The 17914-nt window shown below is 42.3% G+C and overlaps 1 protein-coding gene across 1 annotated transcript in view; it reads left to right on the top strand.

The window, feature by feature from the left end:
- The window catches only part of MED27 (mediator complex subunit 27), an 82592-nt gene extending 66065 nt beyond the window's left edge, over positions 1–16527 (top strand). Inside the window, 4 exon segments of the mRNA NM_001245331.2 lie at positions 203–310; positions 6491–6532; positions 13618–13695; positions 16094–16527. Coding sequence (NP_001232260.1) covers positions 203–310; positions 6491–6532; positions 13618–13695; positions 16094–16228 — 363 coding nt within the window. The 3' untranslated portion in view covers positions 16229–16527.
- Positions 16528–17914: the final 1387 nt, after the last annotated feature.

Raw genomic sequence — 17914 nt, 5'->3', positions numbered from 1 at the left:
ATGAATGTTTGTTTGTTCTGCACTTTATGGTATCTCTCCTCCTCATAACACACACTGCTTTTAGATCTTTTATTTTGGTCTCTCTATAAAATATTGAAAACTGAAATTGCATCAGCTTTAGCTGTTAACTGGATGGTCTTATGAATTCAGCCACCATCAGCTGGCCCTCAGCTCCTTCGTGTCCTTGTGCTGCTCTTGCCAGGTCACCCTGGGGAAGGTGCTGAAGGTGATCGTGGTGATGCGCAGCCTCTTCATTGACCGCACCATCGTCAAGGGCTACAACGAGAACGTCTACACCGAGGATGGCAAGGTGGGTCACGGCCCCTCCAGCAGCTCTGAGTTCATTTCCATCTGCTTACATGGCAGAAAACTGGGGTTCCTCTGCAGGAACACCAGAAATGTAAAACTGGCAAAAGACTAAGAATGTCTGCACAGTGTTCCAGTTTAAATTTGTCTTGCTTTGCTTGGGTTTTGCATCCCCAAATCTCTGAGTTCTTTCTAAGCTCTGAAGCTTTTGCTTGAATTTCTGATTTATCACCTTAGACCCCGGTTGCTGTGTTCGTAGTGTCTGCTGAGAAAACATTTTTGCAGTGTTCCAGCACATCAACAGCCCAAGGTTCAGCTTTTTCTCTCCTGAGAGCCATTGAGAAATCTTGGGCTGTTTTTTTTTTGGCTTGATAAACACAACAGAGAGGATCATTGGTAGGTGCTCCTCAAGAATTTGCTTGCCAGCAGCAGCACATCTTGAACAGCAGCTACTACAGCAAGCGTTACCTGTTTCCACAAGTGATTTATTTTGTGAACAGCTCACCCTGCTTGAACCCTGAGATTTCCTGTGCCTGCACACACTCCATATGGTCTCCTCAGCACATCAGGAGATGTTAACAGGACCTGACGGCCTTAGCTCAGCTCGGGTCTCTTTCCAGGGCAGAAGGGTCTCTGTTCCCAGGACACACACCAGGACTCTCCATTCCAGTAACAGCACTAAATACCTCCATGTTTCACATTGTCTCTCTGGAGCTTTCTCTTCTGATTATGAAGCCTATTACAATAAGAAGTTCATTATATCAAGATGAATATTTGGCACCCATAGGCCATGTTATAATGAGGTGAGATTTCTTTTCCTTTCAGAAGTGATAACTGTGTTTCAGCACACAGAAGCACGTCGTGTGCTGACCCAGAGTTCAGCAGCTCTGAGTCTGAGCTCTGTTCTCTGGGAAAGGCCAGGAGCTGAGCTGCTGAAGGAAATAGTGCAGCTCCATTTCCCAGGTGAGACATTTTCCCTCAAAGGGCGGAGGATTGGCCTAAGAAGTAATAAAATAAAAATTGCTTAATTTTGATTTGCCTTTTTAAGATAGGCAGATTTAAATACCAGTTTGCCACAGAAGCAGCTGCTCTCTACTCCCTGTATATTTGCATATAAATGCAGAGCTGCTGCACCAGCCCCTCTTCACCCCAAGTTCTGCATGGAAGTGAAATGATGGTCTGCTGAGAGAGCACTGACAGTGTGTGATGGATTCCCATGTCACACTTCATTTGGGTGTGCTCGTTTTCTCTGATGAATCCAGTTTCCTTTGAAGCTCCCTTGAAATACAATAATGCTATATATGCTGAAAAGCTAAGTAAGGAGTTCCTTTCTGAAACTCAGCATCTGGCACTGGGATTCTGTTCAGCTCAAGGTGAACTCTCCTGGGAGCTGCACATTGTTCCTCTGCCATCGTTTGCTGCCAGGGGATAGCAGGACTTGCCAAGGCCAGCTCTGGGCACGGGGCACTAACCTTTGCCTGCTGTCAGTGGGGAGCAGTTCTGCTCCTCCAGAGCATTGCTGTTAACACCTGGCTTATTTCTTGCTTTAAGCCAGTCTGCAGGGGAGTCTGTTCTCTACTCATTTAGCTTTGTGTCCAAACCTGGGCTGTGTGACTGCTCCTGCAAGGCTGCACCAACCTGTGACCTTTACGTGGCACTTTGCTATTCCAGCAGGCATCCCAGAGAATTTGCAAACCTGAAGGTCTCTCTTTTAGGTATAAATAGGAACATTTCATTTGACTGAAGTAGAACTGGAGTTGGAGCCACTTAAATCATGAGCAAATTTGGCTTGAAAGATTAAATAAATGCGTAGCTTGCTAGTTTTGCCAACTGGAGCACATATTGACAAACAGTGAGCTCCTTTTTTTTTTTTTTTTTGTCACTAATTAACTACTCTGGTAATTGGAGAATAAGAATTAAGATTGTGTTCTCACAATGATTTGCTTTCCTCATTGTGCCTGCTGGGAATGAGCGATTGCAGTCAGTTAGGAACAGAGTCCATTGCAATTCCTTTCCTGTCACAACAGATGCTGTTGGGAAGGTATTTCAGTGAGCTTTCTACACCATTCTGGCTTCTCAGTTGCTAGCCTGATAGCATGAAAAATGCACCAGCATTAAGGAGAAACACACAAAAAAAGTAAGAAAAAGATCAGTGAGTATCATCCTTATTAAATAACAGAAATATGGAGAACCCTCAGGAACACAGTAGGTGGTGATAATTTTTCCAGGGAGCAGTTTACACAGTCATTGTTGATTTGGGACTTAGCTAGGAAACATTTAATATTTGTAAACAACAGGGAGATGAGGAATTAGGTGCTAACATGCAATATGGCAATGCTGAAGTGCCTCTTTTCTGTGAGGCACGCTGAAGAAGGGACACTGGATAAATCTTCTTTGCACTGAAATGACTGGGTGAGGGTCTGTTGAGTCACCCTCCAAACTGCACACTTAGGAGAGGCCTTTAAGTACAAAAAGTGAAATTCCATGAAAAAAGACTTTTTACAGGTAGAGAGGGGTTTGGGGCAACCAGATGTATTCAGTGGTGTTCAGAAAAGGAGAACTGGCCATCACTGCAAAACTGGTCACACAGACACTAAATGAGAAATGGACTGTGCACAGAAGAGGCCAAAGATTTCCCTTCTGATCAGAGCAGTCATCATTTATTACTGAAAATACGCTGGTTTTTAGCAAATTCTGCATTGCTGGGAAGAAAAAAGGAAGAGAGAAGTGCAAACAGCAGAGCTGTTGAGACTCTTCTGGTCCTCCAGTCAGGCAGGTCTGGTAAAAACCCCCAGATCTGGGTGTTTCTCCTGGTGCACTGTGGAGCTGCACAGTGGCACACCAGCAGTTACCCAGGAAAGCTGACATTGCATTTTCCAGGTTGTTTTATCTTGCTGTGTGCTCACACAATGAGCTGTGCAGGTTGACAGGTGCTTACATGAGAGCCTCACGTGGTCTCTGCTGAAGTTTCCTTAAATTGGGTCCTCCCTCTTACACATAAAATACTTTCAAAATTAAGGTGAAAAAACAGAACTTTTAAGCTTGCAGTGAGTAAAACAGGACCAGCCATTCTGGGGTTTTATTTTCAAGCTTTGCTTATACAGACAGAATCACTGCATTTCTTAAGTGCCTTGTGTACCTCTCTCGTGAATTATTCACAGACCCTGCAGAATATCGTTGCCAAGCTGCCAGCTGCATAACTTGGACATTTTTGGTGCCACTTTGCAAAAACAATAAGTGAGATCTGGCAGGCTCTGACATGTCACGGGTGCTGGACCTGCTCATAGTTGCTCTTGCTCACCATCCTAACCCTTCGTGTCCAGCACAGACTGAATGTATTTTAATTACCCTCATCATTTTAGTGGTGGCACAGTGCCACCCTTAATTTCAGACTGTGACATGCTTGTTGTGCATTGAAATTTAACCATGGATAGTAATTAATTACTAGTGTTTTCCTGATTCCTGACTAAATGAAGCTATGCAGCTCATCTTCATAGGGCAGCTGAGCCATCGATCTGCCAACAAAAAGTCATATTGGGATTTTTTGGCATGATAATACCATGCTTTTCTTTGGATGCAGAGACCAAGAACCACCTTGACAGGGCATGTGGGCACTTCACTGCCTAGCCAAATTCCTATTTTGCATCCCTTAAACTTAACTAAGGAAACATAAGTGTCTCTGTTGAATTCTCATGTTCAGGAACTTGGGTTATGTTAATGCTATGGCTTCATTAATTACCCCATATCAATAAGAAAAGGCAGCTTTTAGCCTCCTAGCGTAAGAGAGGAGAAGAAATAGTAGTATCAAAGGAAAGCTTCAAAGACAGGCAGAGCTGTCTCTGGGGTAATTTCTGATCCCTGCATTCTCACCACTTCAAAGCTGGCTGTGTGTGTGTTTGGGTGAAGGGGGGGTTGAATCTGATTTCTCTAATAAGTGTTGGCACCGGACCTGTTTGATATGGGATGCAGGGAACATTCTGGTTTGTTATCGCCTTTGAAATCGCTCTGCGACCTTCAGAAAACGGCCTCTTGTTCCAGCTGCTGGGGCTGGGTGGGGAGAGGGCACTGGGGAGAGAAAGCCCCTGTTTAATTCACATGCAGAGGATGCCCTGAAATTGTGCTTTCAGCAGTTTTTTAGTTACAAATGTGTGTCTTGATTGAAAGTGAAAAGTTGAAGAATAATAGACCTATAACGATGCATTCTTTAATCTGCCTCTGCCTTAATCCTCAATTTCAGGAGGAAAAGGTGGGCACTCATTTAGGATGTATGCATGGAGCAGGGGCTAGTAGCATTTTCTTTCTTACTTTTTTCTTTCTTACTTTTTTCTTTCTTCCTTTTTTAACATGGATAACATCACATCTGTAAGACAGACATTCATTACTTTTTCAGCTTTCCCATCTCCATGCCAACTAATGAACATTCAGAACCTGTTGGACTCATCTTAAACCAGCATCTGAAGTGGACTTTTTTTTGAGCCTAACTAGAGAGGATCACATACTTGGTTTGATCACTGGAGATTAGCAAACCATCTATAAATTCCAATTACAGCAACTCTGCAGTCAAAGAAAAGCTGTAAATTACATTAAAACAGAGGTTCTTTTTAAATGTACATTAATTTTTTTATTTTCAAATGTAGGCTTTTCTAAGCTGGAAGTGCAGTGCTGCAGGCAGAGGTGGGATAATAAATCAAGCCTGGATCTGAGTCTGGGCTGCACCCTGAGTGCTGGTGTTCACAGAGGTTCCTGATCTCACCCCAAGAGCCAGGAAATGGTACAAGGTTTGCAGGGAGGTGCCTCAGGGTACTGTGTCTCCATCCAGCCTGGAGAAGGCATTGAGCCATCAGCTGCCTTTTGTCTCACAGCAAGGTCAGCGCTGCTGTGCCATGAAACATCGATCCTGGAGGGGCTTTTGAAGGTTTAGCATCACGTCCTGTCCACACTGAGCACTGGGGACTCAGGAGTCACTGCTGGGCAGGACTGGGACCTGGGCCACTTCCCACTGCTGCTCCTGAAAGAATGAGAGCTTTTAGCATTCTGACCATTTCTAGCATGGTGAATTAATCACTTGGACTCAGCATCCTCCCCCCTCGCTTCCCTCACCTCCCTCTAAGTGTTTTACTCACTTCACATGACTTTCTTCATTTCAGACTCTTTTTGTGCCTTTGAAGAGTCTTGTACTGTCAGTTAGGATGTGTGGGCACCTGAGGCAGAACTGAAAGGATCAGTTGTACCAGAAAAAGAGAGAGCCCCCCTTGTGAGAACGTGTGTCCAACCATGGTAAAGGCACCAGAGGAGCTGGCCCTGCTTCATAAATTCACTCAGAAGTTCTTCTGTCTAGACCAAGATCCCTGAGATTAATGCTTTATCAAACACCTTTCCTGTGACAAGTTCTGTGCAAACAGAATTGTTGAGTACACTGGGATCTGTTTTAAAAAAGTGATTTGCAAGTTTGGGATTGATGGAAGCTCCTCTTGTTTTTCCCTGCTGCTTTTCCTTGACAGAGTCTGAGATGTTCCACAGGGCTGGCTAACAGAGCATTAATGTGTCAGTAGGAATTGTTAAACACCAGAGCCACTGGGCTAATAAATCTTAAATTTCAATTTTGTACTTTTAGTTTGTATGTAACTGAGCACACGTTTAAGTCATGGATGTATGCAGTTATCTAGAACCTTAAATCTCTCTTGGTGTGATTTCTGTCTGCAAATGCAAATTTGCAGTTTCCTGAGGGATGTTTTATTTAGCCCCAGTAGACCCAAAGCTTTGGTTTAATTCAGCTAAATGCTCTTTGTGTCGTTTGTAACTGAATCACTTATTCAACACAAGACTAGCATTAACTTAATAAAAATGCCCTCATTTTAGAAACACACTGAAGCTGATGAATATTTGCATAGATCAGCCACAACCCCATACAAATGAAGATTTTGCTTTTTTAAAGAGAACTCATTAATTCAACAGGTCTTGTATGTATAATTTTTTTATTGAAACTGTGCTGAACTATGCTCATTCTTCATTGCAGTACAAAGGAAATCTTATGTTATTAATTCCCTTTCTTGGATTGCAACAGGTGAGGGCAAGGGGTCAAAAGAGTGAACTCAGAGATGCATCTTTGTTGATCCATTTTCTCTCCAAAGCTACTTCTTTATCAGTAGTAATATATAACTTTTTTTTTTTTTCCCTACTGTAGCTTGACATATGGTCTAAATCCAACTATCAAGTTTTTCAGAAGGTAAGTCTCACATCATTTCTCTCTACCTAAGGCACATATATGGAATTGATTTTAAATATCTGGACCCTTATGTTAAATAATTCAGAATTTATTCTTTGTCATCACAACTTGTAAATAGCAAACAGTAATCTGTAATGATGGAAAACTGTGAGTAGAAAAAAAGATCACTTCTGATGTTATTTAATTTGGATTTATTTCCCATCACAGTTCCAGTGCATGGTTTGGAATAGGAAATCAGAGATTATACTACACTGGTCTTAAAATCTCATGAGAAATTTAGAGCATTCCCTTCTTGAGTTTAAATTTTTTGGGGGAGAAAAGACTATTTCAGGTTCATTTGGATTTTGCTTTGTTGTTTTCATTGGGGTTGGTTGCCTCACATTCCTGAGAGCTTGAGTTTAATAAATCAGTGGAACCCCCTTTCCAAAATGAGTTTGGAAATATTTTCCATGGCATTATTTTTGCCTGCCCTTCTTCCCATGATGGTGTAAACAAGAGGAGGGACTTACTGGAATGAATGTTGTACCATAAAGTGAGAGCAGAGCGATGAGAGAATGGCAGCAATAAAAATAAAACTGCTAAGAAGGTTAAAGTGCATTTTAGAAAGATCTATATCTTGCTATTTTCAAGGAAGGGAAGATTTCTCTTTGAAGGCCTCTTGTCAGAATGCTGTAAGTTCAGATTGATCCGAGTTTAAATTCCAGTTTCCCTTACCCTCAAGCCCCAGTTTCAAGGAGCTGGAGCCTCCAGCTGCTGCTCTGGCTCCTTTCATCCTCCTTTGGAGTTTGTGAAGCAAATGGGGGTCAGGGACTCGAAAGGGCTTAAAAACAGGGGTCAAAACTCTGGCACCTTGGCTGTGTTTGTGCAGCTCCCTTCCAAGATTTCAGAGGCAGGAGGGAGGGAGGTGCTTGACCTGGGATATTGCCCTGCTGCAGATCAAAGGACAGCTTTTGGGAACCTTGGTTGCTCTCCCTTCTCTGCCCGGCATTAAAGCGAATTTTTGCTGCAGTTGATTCTTTACCCCGGAGATTAGTGGTTTAAATATTCTTTCTATTTTAGCACCAAGTAGGGTAATAGAGCAGGAAGTAAAACAGCATTTGTTTATCATCCTGCTTTATGCAGTGGAATAAATATAAGGTTCTGGAATGACCTGCATCATCTCAATTTCCCAATGTGTGTGTTTGGTTGTACACTCATTTGGGCTTAACATTGTCCTCCTGGATGTTCTGGTTTAGAATAACTTGAAAGGGTAAAGTCATATTGCTGAATTTTGTGTTAAATTATAATATATAATCAGGTTTTGATGATATAATTGTCTATAGCAAGATAACAGAGTTCAGTAAATGTCCAGCTTTATTATATGTCCATGTTAAGCACTCAGGGTGAATAAAGAAGTGGAATAAATTTCCCTTCATGTCCAGGTGATGCTTTCAGAGCAGAAGGTGGAAGAGATCACTGAGAAAACATGAAATACACCTTTTCCTGCTGCCTCTGTGGCTGCAGTTTGGATAAATGAGAATCTTTGTTTTCTTCCTAAGTTCATTTTGTCCAGTTTTCTCTTGATAAATACCAAATTAGTAATATTTACCAAAAAATAAAAACCAACCCAGAAAGACCTCAGGGAAAGGGTGTTCTGTAACCAGCTGAACAACTGTCTGTGGGGGTTTTTATAGTAGTTTTATAGATTTTATTGCTGGCTCTGTCACTGTGTTACCTTGGACAGCTTCACCTCTCTTTGGCTGAGTTTCTCCTCCCTCAGGCTGGGGTAATATTTGCTGACTTGACAGGAGCTCTCACTGAATTGGTTGCATAGAGCTGTCAGATTCTTGCCTGAGAAATGTGATAAAAATGCAAGGAGATGGCACCTTCTAATCAATAGGTGGTGTAGATTGAGCTGATAGTTGAAGAAGTTAAGGCTGGGACCCACATCAAGTTTTCAAACAGGTGATAGAAAGTGCTGTGGTTCAGCATAGTAAATTCTCTGTGGTGCAGGGCTTGGTTTGATTTTCTCTTTATTCTCTAAAGCTGCACTTGTGTCTCTTTGTAATACCCGGGAGCAGTGATTTAGGAGTAGCAAAATGAAGGAAATAGATAAAATAGTGTTACAGAAACTATTACACTCTGTTACCAGGGTAGGATCTGTACTGCAGGATTTTCTGAACAAATGTTTTCATGCCACTAAAAAATCATGAGTAAATGTGTCAGAGCACATCTGAATGTTCTTGAAATGTGTTTCTCATGGCAGTCACCAGTATGGCAAGAAGGAAAAACAGGGATGAGTAACTGCTGCCCCCATGGAGGAGGCTGGGCAGCCCTTTAAATGTACAATCCATCACCCCTCCGAAGGACAGGGTGTTCCTCTTTAAAACCCTAGCCACGTTCCCAAAATCTCTCTTCAGTGATAATACAGCAACATCTGGAGCTCCCCAGATCCCTGCCTGGGGGAGCTGCAGTCCTGTCAAATCCTCACAGGGCTGCAGCACGACTTTCTAGGTTAAGGACCAGAGACCTCTGATCTTCAATCCAACCCTGTCAAACCAAGCTAAATTTGTCCAGACTTTTTGTTTGCAAACATTGGCTGTGTCAGCAAGGCTTTTCTCTCCTTCTTATTAGGCAGGGTACCTGGGTGTGTGTGTGGTTTGATGGGGGCCAGCTCCTGGAGGGCCCATTACTGTTCCAGTGTACAGTCATTTTCCCAGTTCCCTGGAGACTTCCTGAATCTGGTCCTGGGGTGAGCAATCCTTACAGGCACTGAATGCACCAGCAGGGTTAGATCCAGAGAATGGAGCTGGGAAATGAGAGAGGGGAATGCTGAAAGGGCAGAAACACAAGGAGCAAAGAAAAGGTTTTTCAGGCTTCCACGTTGGTGTGACATTTAAACTCCACAGGAGCAGCAAATGTTTTCATCTCAAACCTCCTAATTTTAACACCTCATGCCTCTTGATCCACTAAAGCAAGAAGAGGAATAGAAGAGGAAATAAGGAAAGATTTTGAGGCTTAAATCCTGGTGTACATGAAGGCTGCATAATTACAGTCGTTGTGCAGAGGGTTCAAAATTCTAATTGTAAAGAATGGTACAATGTTCATAACTTTACATTCAAAAAAGGAGGGAAGAACAGAATTTTGGAGCTGCTGTGAGTGAATCAAACTGGAGCTGATGTCAAACAGCTGCTCAGTTAAGAGCAGCATAGCTGGTGTATCTGGGTACTGTGATGAGGTTGGCTGTTAAGTCATATGCAGAGGCTTTAAACTCATATATTTCATTCTGATCTCAGAGTCCCATCCTTATTTTCACCTAAACAGTCTCACCAGTTCTAGCAATGCTACAAACTGGTCATGATTTTGCTTGATGCGCTTCTCCTCAAAGCAGATTTTCACCAGAACTTGGAGAAGCTGTTGGTGAGCCGTGTGATCCCAAAGTGATGGCATTTTCACCAGCACAAGGGCACATAAGTATTGTAATGTATGAAGATGTATTCTTGTCAATAATCTCAGAGAGACATCACATGCAGGATGAATGCATGCATGAGACAAAGCGTGGGCTCTGCTGCTGCTGCTCAAGGAGAGGAGCTGGGCTGCTCCAGGGTCACCTGGGCTGGATCAGCCCCTGGCTCTCTTCAGAGACCTCCTTGAGTGAAATAAAACCTCTGTGACCCAGTCCAAATAAGCAGAACAAGCAAAATAATAACTGAACACTGTGAGCTCTGAAAACAGCTGGTAAATCCTGTGTTTCAGAGGAGTGTGGTGGTGTTTTCCTGAGCTGGGAGTGGGGAAGGGTGTGTAAAGATTTCTGTGAGTTCCTCAGTGCCTGTTCCATCCATCATCCTGCCCAGCACCTCTCAGGCACCACATTCTGTGCTCCACATTCCCTCCAGAGAGACTCAGATGTGTTCCTGGAGAGAAGATTGAGTAATGGGGATCCTTGGAAATGAACAAAGGCATTCGTGCAGTTTTCCACGCTATAAAAGGTCTAAACAATAATAAAATAATTTGCTTTTTTTCCCTTCCCTTAGTGCTGTGATCAGCCTTCAGAGCTCGTTGCTACAGGCTGCAGTTAAGGCCATGAACTTACAGGGGTTTGGAAAAAAAAATTAAAAACCTTCCAGGGGATTTAAAGAATCCATTTATATTAGATGGAGTTGTCAGTGCCATGCTTGAGGGAATAAACCAGTAAGTGGCAAGGAAAGTTGTGGCTCTTAAAGGAAGTTCTGCACTTAGTTTTGAGAAGGATATTTCCTGGCAGTGAGATAGAATACATGGGGAGAGGGAGAGCTTTTATAATTCAGTCATGGGATGGTTTTTATTAGGCCAGGTGTAGCTTCACTCACCTGGTCTGTGGTGGAGCAAAGCTGTGCCTTAGGTCTTTGCTTTTGTGCTGCTTATCCCAGTTCCAGGAAGCACTTGCTCAGCCTTCTTCCCCTCTAAAGTGTATAACTTTTTTTTTTTTAATGGATTTTCCAGCTTTGGGAATGCTGTATGACAAACCAGTGTCATCAAAACCCAGTAAAGCCATTTTTGGATGTGTCACCTTTGGAAAACTCAGTACTGTTCCAATGCATTACAACTCTTCCTTTAAACAATTGAGACTTTTTGCCAAATTTGTTTTTTCCGTGTCACTGAAGTCTCTTTTCCTCAGTCTCCAAGTGCTTCGTTAAACAATGGCTATTTTATGTAGCAGAATTTTGCTGCAGGATATTGCCTTGTTTTTCCTTTTTTTTAGACAAGAAACACAAGTGCTTTTCAATAGATGAATTGTGAAATATTGAGCTCTTCTGCAAGATATCTTGAAAATCCATTTCAAGGTCCAGAGCAGAGCTATCCCAATCGATGTGTGCTCCCCTGAATATGTTTCCCTATTAAAAAAAAAGTAGAGAAATTAGAAAGTGACTGATAACTCGGATAGCAGTAGGTAAGGCACAACGATAAAAGTGGAGTTAATAAAATAAAACCCTGAGATGTATAAAATATCATCCTACACCCAGAATAAATTAGTTTCTGATTCCAGCTTGGCTGGGAAAGTGTGTCCCTTAAGTGAGTTGGCACATCCACAGTTTGTTTTGCTTTGCTTTGGTGTGAAATTGTATTGCCATTAGGAAAGCTGGGTATTGATCTTTTGGGATTTTTTTTTTATTTCCCCCCTCCTCTTTTTTTCCTTTTTCCTCTTTTTTAATCTTGATTAGTTTGTGTTTTCTCTCATCATCTCTGTTATCTTCTCCCTCACTCCCATGCCCTGGGCAGTTTATCCATGACCCAGCTCTTTTCTGTTTGACATCAAGATCTTTGCTGGGTTGGGAAGGGGAGGGGGAGTCATTCCTTTACTTTTCTTCCTCATATTTGACACCCACTTTGATCTTTTTTAGCTATCAGCTCTTGCTTAGGGTAGAAATCTGCCTTCTTTTCGTGCAGAAGGCATTATTAGTGTTGCAGCAATGCTGGGATGGCTTTCATCTCCCCAAGGAATCTCATTATCTTTACATTACAATAGCAACAGCATATGGGCAACTTTGCCAAAGTGGCCAGTCAATTTAAATTTGTTAATAGCAGTATTTTTTAAGCAACTTCTTTCGGTGCCAAGAGAAAACAACTTTGTTGTTGAGGAGGAAAAAAAACAAAAAAAAACAAACCACAGTTTGTTAGAAGTAGAAATGCAGCAGAAGGAGAACGGCTGCTCATAAATATCTTCAGAACTTCCTATTCTTTGACATGTCTGCTACTATCCTATAAAAGCACCATCTCAAAAAACAATTCAGATAGCTGGTGGGGCTGGGGTTGGCTTCTGAGCACTGCATGAGATGTGTTTAAAAGAAATGGCTGGTTTGAGTTATGCTGTGCTATTAATGCATAGTTCATCACTTTATTTCTCATCTTTATTTTTACATGGTAACAGAGAAATGGCTAAAACGGGCCGAGGTCCGTTTTGTGAATATTTTTGCAAAACTCACCAGAATGTGCAAAGTCCTGAAAGTTTTCCCTTCCAAATGTCAGAATCACATGTGAGTCCCTGCTCAGGCTGACAGAGCTGGGTGTGTGAGAATGATGGGGAGCACATCCTGTGTCTGAAATAGCAGGAAAACTCAGAACTGGCTGCAGACACACTGATGTGATGGAGAGTCTGTGGAGGAAGTTTGTATGGTGTGAATGAGAGCCTGGCTATACATGGATTTATTCAGGAATATATCTTTGGCAAAACCACCTCCCTGAATAGCTTCAAGCACGAGCCTCTCTTGTCTCCAGTGAAACTTGGAGTGCTCCAGCTCCCATTGCTGAGCTGGATTTAACTGCAAATGGGGAACAACTGGAGTTGGCTGGGAATAGCAGTGGGAATTTCAGTTCTCACCTTCTCTTACTCAAAGTTTGCTGTAGTCTGTAGACTGGCCCTGAGAAGAGTTCCACTCCCTGTGCCAGAACTAGAAAATACAATTTAATCACTCTCTATAAAGTAATGGATTTTGTTGGAAGCTTTGACATTACTGATGAGGACCATTGAGATTCATGAGCTGAAATGTGTGAAAGAGCTCTTGTGGTTGTGTTGTTGTTTTGAATTCTTTATTGTCCAGCCTAAAGAGTTTTTCCAATAATTTCTTGCATTCAGCCTGGAATTTCTAAGAAGCAGTAAGCTGTTGACTGTGCTGGTAATAGCTAACAGGCTGAATACTGCTAGAAGATTGTATCATAACTGTCAGAAAGTGCCTCTTCCAGAATAATTTTTAAATGGTAGTTATCTTTTAAAAAAATCTGTCAGCATTGGTTAGTATTCCTGATTTTTCTTTAATTATTCTTGTAATTATAAATACACATTTTATATCTATTGTGTCCATGTGCAATTCCCAGATGTATGATCTTGTTATGGCTCTGTCTGGGAAATTAAAAAGCTTTTTATCAGAAATCTTTTAGTAATGCAAGTATTTATAAACCATAATCATATTAATTGATTCCTGATGTCAGAGGAAATGAAACTGAGTAATCCTTGTACTCCCTGGTTTGCTGCCTCCCCATAGAATTCAGAGTTTTCCTGCAGGCTAACACTGCTTTGTGTGAAATGGGGAGTGAATAAAGGTATTTTCTTTCTCCTTTCTCTGTTGCAGGTGACAGATCATGCAACCACTGCCCTGCTGCACTACCAGCTGCCCCAGATGCCAGATGTGGTGGTCAGGTCTTTCATGGTAAGTGTGTTGGAAAATACCTTTTTCCAGCCCGATTTGAGTGTGTTTGCAGTGACTGACATCAGGCAGTTGCAATTTCCCCAGCTCAAGCTAGCTGGAGACTGATTTTTTGTGTCTCCTGCCTGAGAAAACTTGGAAAACCGAGCTGGGAATGGCTCTTCTGTCCAGGTCTCAATATTGGCCTGATGATTCCTGTCTGCAAAGGTCTGAGAGCTCTATCAGAACAGGAGGAAAAACCCCCTCAGCCAAACTCTGTCCTCTGGCCCAGCCCTTTGACAGTTCCTAGTCTGAAAGTTCAGGATGTACAAAATCTGCTCCACTGGAAGTCCCTGGTAAGAGGAAATTGAAATTCTCAGTATTAGCAATCCAGCTGAGGCAGCTTGGGCATTATTTACAGAAGGTTCCATTTTGCTGTAGCCAAACTTGGTTCCTGTGGAACTGTGTGTGCTCACCCAGCTCAGCAGCAGGTGTTTGGAGAAGCAAGGAAATACTGGAGTATTCAGATCTTCTGTTACTGAATAAAATTAATCCAATACAATTCTACCTTGATATACAGATTTATGTTTATCCCCTGTAATTCTTTTTGTATTTGGAATCCTATTTGTGAAATAAACTTGCATAAGAAGCAGCCGTGTTAATCAGGGGGTGAATACAAGGAATTAAGATTCAGAATTCCTTCTACCAAAATGAATTTTGGCAGTAGAGGCTCTTGCTGTTCTCTCTGCTACAGTCAGAGGAGTATTTGGAGAGATATTTTCTTTACAATTTAGGCTTTTTACTCCATTTCCTTCATGTTGCCCCTTCACCTGGGGCAATGCAGCTGAGACTTTGGGAAACATAAATCTCATTTTGCCATTCACTATCTTTAGGAGTGTTTAGCACCAGTTCTTTTACATCCTTAATTTCCAGCTTGTAATTTCAGAGCAGTCAGGCTCTCCTCCCTGCTGTGCTGGATTGGTTATTTAATAAAAAGGCCACTAAGATGAGAGATTTGCAAGTGTATCTTAAAATAATAGGTTTTGAAAGGTGAAAGCAACCATTACTGGTCAGATCCATGTTCAACATGGTCCTGAAAATGAATGTTGAGTAGAACAAGTGCTTTGTGTGGGACAAGGCCTTGCTGTGTTGATCAGAGAAAACACCAAAACTTCCAACAAAGCAAAACCAGCACAAGTGTCAATATGTTGGGCCTTTCAGCTGTCACTTGTGCAATCCACATGACAGGATCTTCTGGAGCCCTAATTTTCTGATGGGAATGAAGAACCCATTCCTTTCTTTTCTGTCAACACACGTCTCAAGTGCACAATTTAACTTCATTTACCTATTTTTGTATTATGGCTCAGAAAATTCAATTTCTCGACAGTGCAAGCAAAGCCCATCCAAGCTGAAGTAAATAACAGCAATTTGCTTGTAGAGTTATGTTGCCCTTGTCCCCATATTTACTGCTCAACCCAGACAAGATCTAGCTCTTCTGGAGGAGAGTTATTGACAGCCCAAGGTTTGGTTGCTATAGAGAAGACTCTGATGAAGATGGAAGGATTTGTTTCAATAAACTCAGCTGACCTCTTCTTTAGAGAACAATTTTCTCTTATCGATGTAATTCAATAGGACTTTAAATGACAAGATTCATGTGCATCCTTCACAGTATAAATCTGCTGGTCTAGGGCTTTTTTAGTCGTGTATCTGCTTGAGTGGGGAATTGGGTTATGCAATGCTCATTGCTGCGTGTGACGATGGGAACAACCCAGTTCAGAGGCAGGAACTTTGTGAAGGAACATCTGAACTTACCCTGTGTTGTTCAGCATTACTGGCCTTTTATTTATTATATATGTGCAGTCATCAGTGTAATCAGGTTTAAAATGGCTCAGTATTTTTATGACCAGTGAGTATTGATCCTAAAATCGCATTAGAGAGGAAGTTCATTAGCTGGATGTGGGAGTCCTTCTGTCTTCAGCTCTGGAGAGCCCAGCCTGCAGTGGGAGTGCAGCAGGGGCTGATAGATGGTCATGGCAAGAGACAAACCAACACTCAGCTGAGAAGGCACCACCAGGACAAACAATTATATCCCAGTAAAAATATAAAGCCTTGCAGCACTCGCCTCCCCTCGCAATTCTGGAGCTGCAAATGCCTCCTGCTCACAGGGCAGGAATTTCTATTAACAAATTTGCTTAAGTGACTAAAAAAGCAAGAGATGATTAATAAAGTGGGAATTCAGCTCTACAGTGACCTTGTAATCTTCAGCGTGCTTGTGTTTATAAAATCACCCTGCACCTCACTGGGGCCTGGCCAAAGCACATCCTGTGTCCTTGCTGCTCCTGTTTGACAAGAGTAATGACAAAGGGGAGCACCCACATCCCCATTTCCAGTTTTCTTTAATTTCTCTCCCTTTTCCTTCTAGACCTGGTTGAGGAGTTACATAAAGCTGTTCCAGGCTCCGTGCCAGCGCTGTGGGAAGTTCCTGCAGGATGGACTGCCACCCACGTGGAGGGACTTCCGAACCCTCGAGGCTTTCCACGACACCTGCAGGCAGTAGGAGCCCGGAGGAGTCAGCACTGGGGGGTTTGGGGACAGCACTGATGGCTCCACTTCTGAACCTTCCTAAGCAGTGAGGCTGCACTGAAACATTTGACTCTCACATCTGCGAGGCACATGTGAGACTGATGGATATTGGAGGAGAAGCTGTGTGTGATCTGAAATGATCTGCCTGGCAAGATCTGGCTGTAATTATCATTATTCCAAAATTTAATGAAAATACCCATTGTACAGTTTGCATTTTGGGACAGAATTTGCAATGCTGAGGACTTTTATAAGCTTGAAATAAATTTTGTATTCTCAAAATTGGTGCAGTTTGTTCCTTTGGGTTTGGTGTGGCTTTTTCAGTGCTGCTCTTTTCTTTAGGAAAACTGGAAACATTTAAACACGCTGAAATGTTGGGGAGGGGAATTGTTGCAAGGCTGCTTATCTCAGTGCTGGGATATTTTTGTGGGAGAGGAGATTATGGCGTTGATTAAACACGGAATTTCAAAGGCATGTGGCAGCTTGGAAGATGCAGTGTAACTTTCTAAGGCAGGGGGGGAAACAGATGTTTCCCTTTACTGAAATTGTAATGAGAAATGTTAACAAAATCTGCATGTATTAAGTGGTTAGGAAACGTGTGATGAGCACTGACAGTCGTGTTCTACAACTGAAATAATTCAGCCCTAAAGCAGAGTTTCTGCAGCACAGATACCCAGCATGTTTCCTAAATGATTTAAAATGTACATGGAACACACTGGAGAAGAGCAGGATCCCTTCCAGCAATCCCTGAGCTTGGAAGGGATGGGAGAGTTCCATCCTATGAGCCTTGGCTGCTTTTCTTTCCCCCAGACACAGGGAAAGGTCCCTGGTCCTGTCCCAGCCCAGGGGTGTGGTGGGTGAAGTGTCTCCTCTGGTGTTTTGCTGACTCCACATCTCCTGTGTCACCCCCTGACAGCCAATTTGATTAATTCCTTTCTTGTTCCCACCTTTTGCTTCTACAAACCACAAAGGCTTCAGGATTCGGCTGAGCTGGGAGCTGGGAAGGGGAGCTCTGGAGGATCCTTGTCACTCCATTAAGTGTCAAATAAATTGACAGTGCTGCAGAGTAATTTTTGAGGTTCCTTCTGCCTTTGGACAAACTTCTGTTGCAGGACTGGCTGGTATGAAGGAGACAGAAATTGAAAGAAAATGCATTTTATGCCTGTGGAGGCACAACATTGTGTGTGAAGGATGAGAGTGTGTGTTTGAGAACGGTAATAATGAGATCTAATTTTTTTTCCATATTATTATTAATAATAACATTCCCAGTCACCAAACAGAATTACCATAGCAGTAGGATAATGGCCATTTCAAACCCAGCTGCAGTTGAATTACCTAATGAAAACTTTCTGTGCTGTTACTTGACCCAAGCAGCCTTCTCAGTCCAAAGATCAGCCAAGACAGAACAACGTTTGCATCTTGGATGAGCCCGAGCCTTGGAAATAATCAGCCCCACTCTCCATCCTGTTCCTGTGCTAATTAGAAGGCCTGGTTTTCTGATAGCATAAGCTTTTTTCTTTTTATTTTTTTTACTATAAAGGTCATAATATGATATCCAACCTGCTTTAGGCACTGCTGGCTGCTCCCTTCTGTTTATGCTTAAATAATGGTGTCGAAAGCAAATCCTGAGGTTCACGAAAGTACCGTGTGTGGAATCGTGTCT

Source organism: Taeniopygia guttata, chromosome 17, assembly GCF_048771995.1.
Source record: "Taeniopygia guttata chromosome 17, bTaeGut7.mat, whole genome shotgun sequence".
Classification (NCBI taxonomy): Eukaryota; Metazoa; Chordata; class Aves; order Passeriformes; family Estrildidae; genus Taeniopygia; species Taeniopygia guttata.
The sequence above is the reverse complement of the archived record's forward strand: the minus strand, read 5'-3'. Positions and strand labels throughout refer to the sequence as shown.